The sequence below is a fragment of the Rhamphochromis longiceps genome, linkage group LG7 (genome assembly GCF_057381845.1).
Source record: "Rhamphochromis longiceps isolate RC_006_pf linkage group LG7, R_longiceps_female_GT1.1, whole genome shotgun sequence".
NCBI lineage: Eukaryota > Metazoa > Chordata > Actinopteri > Cichliformes > Cichlidae > Rhamphochromis > Rhamphochromis longiceps.
This window is the reverse complement of record NC_140563.1, coordinates 8,121,495-8,128,727: the sequence shown is the minus strand read 5'-3', so window position 1 is coordinate 8,128,727 and position 7,233 is coordinate 8,121,495. Positions and strand designations below refer to the sequence as shown.

General features: G+C 39.0%; 1 protein-coding gene across 3 annotated transcripts; it reads right to left on the bottom strand.

The window, feature by feature from the left end:
• Nucleotides 1–136: 136 nt before the first annotated feature.
• LOC146664680 (guanylyl cyclase inhibitory protein) lies at nt 137–7,216 on the bottom strand. Of its 3 annotated transcripts, XM_085411911.1 has the most exons (5): nt 5,691–7,216; nt 4,387–4,519; nt 2,232–2,381; nt 2,039–2,144; nt 137–1,516 (listed from the first exon to the last, which is right to left on the bottom strand). In XM_085411911.1, the coding sequence occupies exons 1-5, from the start codon at nt 5,759–5,761 to the stop codon at nt 1,374–1,376; spliced, it is 603 nt and encodes a 200-aa protein (XP_085268037.1). In that variant the 5' UTR covers nt 5,762–7,216; the 3' UTR covers nt 137–1,373. The 3 variants fall into 3 exon arrangements, with proteins under 3 accessions (XP_085268037.1, XP_085268036.1, XP_085268038.1); XM_085411910.1 differs by having other exon boundaries at nt 2,039–2,381; XM_085411912.1 differs by lacking the exons at nt 4,387–4,519; nt 5,691–7,216 and adding an exon at nt 2,875–3,290 and having other exon boundaries at nt 2,039–2,381.
• Between the last annotated feature and the right edge of the window lie 17 nt (nt 7,217–7,233).

Sequence of the window (7,233 nt, the reverse complement as noted above, 5' to 3'; positions counted from 1 at the left end):
GCTGAAAAATCCCACCCCTGCTACAGGCTTGGATTGGCCTGGAATTTAAATGGGAGTCCTGGTGCGTTCACTGTAACGTGCCTAACATAGGAGCTGTGAGTTTTCTGCGGGAGATTCAGTCATCTCCGGTACGGGAAATGATTCAGAGAAACCAGAAACTGTTTGAAAAAAACAAAACAAACATTTTTATTGTCATCTTGATGTAGGAATAGTCACAACCAACAGCAGCTTTCACACACAGCGGTCCGTCGAGCTAAGTAACGCAAAAGTGAAATTTCCCATGTTTTCCTGGATCGGGGAAGAGACGTATTCCTTAAATTCTTGGAAGCCTTACTTTTGTGGCTAGTGAGCTTTAAAGAAGTACAGGCGACACCAAGTGGTGTTAAAGCGTCAGTGACGAAAAAATAAATAAATACATAAATAAAATAGAATAAAATAATAATAATAATAGCATGATTCTCCGAGCGTAAATTTTAAGAAATAGATGTGTAAAAATTACATTTTTTAAAAATCACATTGGTCATTTACTGTCCTGTAATTTCAAAAATACATGTTTAAAATGGTGGTTTTTTTCCACAGAAAACGTTTTAACACTATATATCTACTGTAAAAATAAATAAATAATGTAGTAGTAAAAAAATAGTAACTTTTCTTTAATTTTTATTAGTCTATTACCCAATTACTTTGATGTAGCATGAATACCCATTGGTGAGGCCTCATTAGTGGAGATGTCTTCTTTCTGTTTTGTTTTTGTGCATAACTTCTGTGTCTGGGCACTCCTCTGGATATTCTTACACCAGAGAAGAGCTTCTTAACTTTGATCACCACCTGCACTCATGTATATATCTATCTACTTAGCACTTTTAATTCTTATTCTTATTTTTATTTTTATATCTATTTAAGCGTTTATGACAGTATGTTTGCACTAAGCACCGCAGCAATTTCCTAATGTTGTAAACCTGCTCAACATTTGGCAATAAAACCCTTTCTGATTCTGATTCTGATAATGTTATTAGGGTCCATTACTTTGTGCAAGTTAATCTGTCCACAAGTGCAGAATTTATAATAACAGTTCTTTTTTTTCTTTTTTCACTCACATGTGTCATGTGTACATTATGGATTTACATATGTAAATTCATACTTTTTCTAAAATCTGGTATGTTTGAGTAACATTAATAACCCAGAACAGAGCAATACATAAAAACACAAACACGGCATTTCAGCTTGTGGAAGCTTGATAAAATAAGCTCCAAATGTTACAGCACTCTAAAGCAGCTACGACAAAGTTATCCAATAGATGAAGATAGAATTTAATTCATTGAATTTTTAGCCCAAACACTGGCTGGTCCAGTGTGCCTAAATAGTGAACCACTTCAAATTAACTGTGGGTTTTCCAAAGCGGTGTCCCTCTTCAGCGGCCTCCCCACCTTCACGGTGCTCGGGTCACATTCCAGCATCTCTCTGATCCAATTGTCATCCAGCGCTCCCTCTATGAACTCTTCCAGACTGATGATTGCTGCAAGGACGGGCACCGATTAGACAAACACCACTGGACTGACTGTTAATAATCTGTCTGTGAGGGTTGATACTAGTGAATGGAAAGTTTTGGGGCTAAATTTGGGGAACCACCGTCAGTAAAATATGCCTCTGTATATTATCCAGAGTATTGGTTGTCTTTAATTATATCAAAATGGAAAAGAGCAAATCATATCTTTTAGATTAACATTTTTGCCTCTTACTTATTTTGTGGGTTGAGCAATCCATTTGCATTTTGTTATTTTTAATCAGCATCAAACATGCTACAGTTTTGTCTTCAATTAGCCTTATTAGGCTTCAAGGATGTTTTTATTGTTTAAAGTTGTTACTAAAGATACTTTTAAAAACAAACCACATTTTAGTGGTGGATTTATTTATTTTTTTAAATTGGATTGTTTACCTTTTCTATAGAAACATATATAATCAACTTTGATACACATAGAAATAACATTGCAGTATGATTACACGCAAAAAGGAGGGAAAAGTCGCCACCTTTCCTCACCGTTATTGTCTTTATCTAATCTCACAAATATCCTGCTGGTGCATTCTTCAGCTGTAAGTGGGTTCGGTTTGGTTAAACCAGCAGCCACGTTCATCTTATAAACAGCCTGTCCGAACAAAGAAACGCACATCAGTCGAACTGCAACATCTGGCACATCTTCTGTTTTATATACCACGACACAGAGCCTGTACACCTGCATGATCTCCAGCATTTCCTCCTTTGTGATGGCTCCGTCTCGGTCTTTGTCATAGAGCTTGAATGACCAGCGCAGTTTCTCAACAGCTGAACCTTCAATAAGCATGCTGATGGCCATGACATACTCTCTGAAGTCAACCACCCCATCCTGAAAAAAAAAAAAAAAAAAGCACCACACAGTTAATGTTTTGTTTCAGTTTTGTGATGCATGACTATGAAAGCATGTCCTTTCTTTTAGTTGTCTTCAATATGCCTGGAGAACTATTTCTGAAGGATATTCAAAGATTTTTGGATGTTTGCTGCCTTTTGTTCAGTTCTGTCAAGATGATCTCACAGATACGCCTTTAATTCACTGGCAGTGTGTTTGGGATCACCATCATGCTGAGAAACGAAGCTGTTGCTAATTAGTGTCTTTCCAGATGGTATTGTATGATGGATCAAAATTTGATTGTAATTTTTGCACTCTTAATTTAATCAATTTTGACAAGATCCCCACCACCACTGGCCGCCCCCTACAGAGCCTCCATTGCGTTTTAGAAAATGGCTCTACACACTCACTGTTGTACCCATCCCCTGACATGACCCCTACATTCTGACAATCATTTAAACATTTCACATTTGGATTCATCTCGCCACCAGACCTGTTTTAGCTGATTTTCAGTCCAGAGGCTGGGATAGCTCAGTAGGTAAAGTGGTCGCCCCATGATCGGAAGGTCGGCGGTTCGAATCCACTTAACGGCTACCCTGAGGTACCCCTGAGCAAGGTACCGTCCCTACACACTGCTCCCCGGGCGCCTGCTTAGTGGGCTGCCCACTGCTTCACTGAGTGAATGGGTCAAATGCAGAGAAAAACAAGTAATTTCCCCATGGGGATCAATAAAGTATCCATTATTATTATTATTAGAGCTTGTGTAATTTTCATTCCTCAGCCTTTTCTTCCTGTTTCCATTCTATATGAATGGTTTCTTCACAGACACCCTTCCACGAGACCATTTCTCTTTAACCTCCAAAGACCTGAACTCTTCCACGGCATGCGCTTTTAGTTTCTCTTTGATATTTGGGCTGATTGGGACCTGATGAATGTAAAAACAAAGAATTACCAGATTTTTTTTTTTTTTTACCTAATTTTTGTTTCTAAGAAAAATGAGAGCCACATATGAGGATATTCGTTTCGATAGAACAGTAGCAGTATAATGTCCTCGTAAGTGGATATCAGGCGCTTGTAGAGCAAAATTGAGTATTTATGTCTAAATAACCCAAAATGTGATGTCCACATTTGTGGACACCAGGTCCTAGGAGGTTAAGCTTCAGCATGATAATCTAATACATGGATCAACTGAAGGCCCAGATGCATCTCTGAGCAAAACTACCACAAATTTATGCCTGTCAAAATATCTAATTTTTGGCACTTTTCATAGATTAAATGACAATAAACGCTTTGAATCTTGAATCTCTTTGAATCCAAAGATATTGGAACAAATTATGTACTCTTGAGACTGGCTCCCAGGCTTCCTACAGATACAATTTTAAATGGGCTATTCGTTAAACTTATGTGAAGACAACACTGGTTCATCCCTTGAATTAGGTGCCCTTTTATTGCCTGAATGATTCAGTGTTAAGTGAAAAAAATAATTCCTCTAAAATATTTCAGGCACAAAGAGTGAAAAAAAAGTGTGTTTTTCTATGAATACTTTTTTGGAAGACCTGGATAATTATTACTCAGGTTTACTTTAACCTCCTAGGACCTGGCGTCCACATATGTGGATATCACATTTTGGGTTGTTTTAGACCAGAATACTACATTTTGCTCTACAAGGGCCTGATATCCACTTACAGGGATATTATACTGCCACTGTTCTATTGAAATTTAAAGCCAATGTCCTCATATGTGGATCTCATTTTTCTTAGAAACAAAAATTAGGTTAAAAAAAAAAATCACATAATTCACTGTTTTTACATTCATCAGGTCCCAATCAGCCCAAATAGCAAAGAGAAATTAAAAATGCATGCCATGAAAGAGTTAAGGTCTTAGGAGGTTAAAACTTTGCAATTCTGGATTTCATGGAGGCAAAAATATAAAGAAGTGAGTGGTGACTCAATACTTTTTCAAGACTCCTGTACTGTATAGACCTACTCTATAGAGTCATGCTTACCCCATTGCTGTCGAGCGTGCGGAAAATCTGTTCTGCATACTCTGCTGACTCACTGCCCACAGTTCCATCACAGAAATGCCTTTGAAACTCGTGAAGAGCGATTAGCCCACTTGGACACTCGATAACAAACTTTCTGCCACAGATAAAAACAACAGTTTGTGTTTTAATACACCAAAGGATTTGGAAAACAAGGGGAGTTTGAGAGAGGGGTCTGATTTGAGAGAAAATGTGTCTTAAATTGAGAATCAGTGGAATTAAGGTCAACCCATCCCCAACCTGTGTGGATTACATGTGTTTGAAAGCTTATTTACAGAGTGCGGCACAAGTGCCAAGATAATTAGGCCAAATGACATCATGGCAGAGTGAAGCTGATCAGTCCACAGGAGATAATACTTTACTTTGTTGCTGATGCTGTTAGTTTTGCAGATTTGCCTGCAAAAACAACAAATTCTAATCTGGCTAAATACACTGGAAATTCCTACAATGCTAAAATCAATAAGAGTAAAAATAAATGTATTGATCCCAAATTCAAGTACACTCTCGCGCTGATGGATGCTTATTTTAAATATGCTCAAACATTATTTAACCATGAAATTAGCACATGCGCAAGTAATTACAATGAGCGCCAGATTGCTCTAAAAACTACATTTCAGATTTTTGTAATACTCTTGTCTCTGGATGATGTCAGTGAGAGCAGATTTCCTAATGTGGTCAAAAGTTCCCATTCAGCTGCTGTTTATACCTGTTGTTTGGAGGGGCAGCCAATCAAAGCAAAGTTGGCTCAGGAGGCAAAACTGCTTGTTTCAGTCAGAGAATGAATTGAAGTCCAGGATAATAGATGTGCAAGGATTGTTTTGAACAAAAAATCTCTTTAAGTTGTTCTATAAATTTCATTCATTTTCACCCCTGTGTTGAGCAGCTGGATAAAACATGGACAGGTCACCCAGTCTAACTCAGGGCAACGCAGAGGCAATCACTCAGCTTATATTTACGCCCATGGTCAATCTGGTTTCAGGACTTCACCTAACAAGGACATCTTGGGACTGTGAGAGAAAGCTGGATTACCTAAAAAGAACCCACGCAGGAACAGGGAAACCATGCAACCTCCACACAGAAAGGCTCCACCCAGCTAGCAGGTTCAAACAAAGAACCAACTTGCTTTGAGTCTTCAGTACTAACCACTGCACCACCATGCCATGTCTGTTCCGTTCTGGGCATGAACGTAATAATCAATTTAAGGCTAAAGAAAATCTGCATCTGTTTTCAACTTCCTGTAAAAATTTAAGACAAATTCAAAAGCTTACCTGAACCATTCATACAGCTCTGTAACATATGACTTGCTTCTTCCACAAGTCCGGACAGCGGCTTGGCCCATACTGTAAAGACAAAGCAGCTCCGCACTCACCACTGACTTTACTTTGCAGAAATCCCAGCTTACGCTATGCTTTCTTAGTTGCTCCAAGCACTGCCTTATCACATCTGACAAATTACTCTGAGCTAATCTCCTCACATGAGGGGAGGTGGGGGGACAAAGAGAACAATGTAATTACTCAAGACAGTGCACATCACCAAGGGCCATGCAGACTGAAGGGTGTTTCTATCAGAGCCAAGAAATCATTTAAAAATAAATAATCAACCAAAGTTTCAGCTGAAGTTTCAGTAAACTAATATTTATTCACAACCTGGGAAGACGGCCCAGACATGTTGATAATAGCAGCAATAATCCATCAGACAACATCGTCTGGAGCCTGAATATCGAACATGACTAAACTTGTGGCAGAAACCAGTATGGACAGCGGCAGTAGCAAACTGGCAAATAGCCTGGAAAATATAACCCCAAGAGTTCAGGTCCTGCCTCTGGTGGAGCAACTGGCGCTCAAGTCTTGGCTTTCCATTTCAAATAATGCAATTGTTTTTAAAAATTAAATCAGTAAAACCAAAGCAACATGCAGCTACACACAGACACGGACATGAAATAAAACATTCCCTACCTTACAAAAACTATTTTATTCTGAACAGACAGAAGCAAAACATACACCTCTTTAAAAAGGTTCATCACTAATAAACCACATAAGCTGATGCGTTAGTTTTCTGGGAAAGTGGCGTTCACAAGAATGCAATGACATCCACAATACACAGGATGAAAAAAAATACTGACTTTTTGCCTTTCAAAAGGACCAGTCTGCATCTATGGCACAGCTTCATAGCTCTACATGTTCGGTTACAAAGAGAGCACTGATGCAACTACGTGCAGCTCCAGTTTCATCTCTGATGTGCACAGCATGCCACGTTTCATCAAGCTTATTCAGTGATACGTTTCAGCCCTCCTTTTAAAGTCTGCAGAGGCGCCACGTCGGAGACCGTTTCCAAAAAGCAGTAGAGGTTCATTTTGTGTCCAAAGGCACTTCAGACCGGACACAAGTAAGGAGGAGTCCTCTTGAGAGTTCAGCTGCTCCATCAACCGGCTCCTTAAAAATTCAAGCATTAGATATAACAGACAATTTTCTGCATGATCCACAACAAGCTTTTCCAGCCTCGAAATACGAGTTCTTGTTGAAAAATCTTGACGTGGCCTTCAAGAAATGAGGGGGAAAAAAGTATTCCCAAGAAGCAAACAGGAACTTTTTTTTTTTTAAGACTGCACCGTTTCATTATAACGATTATGTGAAGATAACACATAGACGTGCAGCCTTTTTGACCCCGAAAGCTCAGTGGACAACACTGGTATATGTGGACAACTGGTATATCTCACACGCACGCACGCACGCACGCACACACACACACACACGCACGGTATAAAAATCCATGTGCCACAAACCAAATGATTTTGCTGGATTTCAGTAGTTC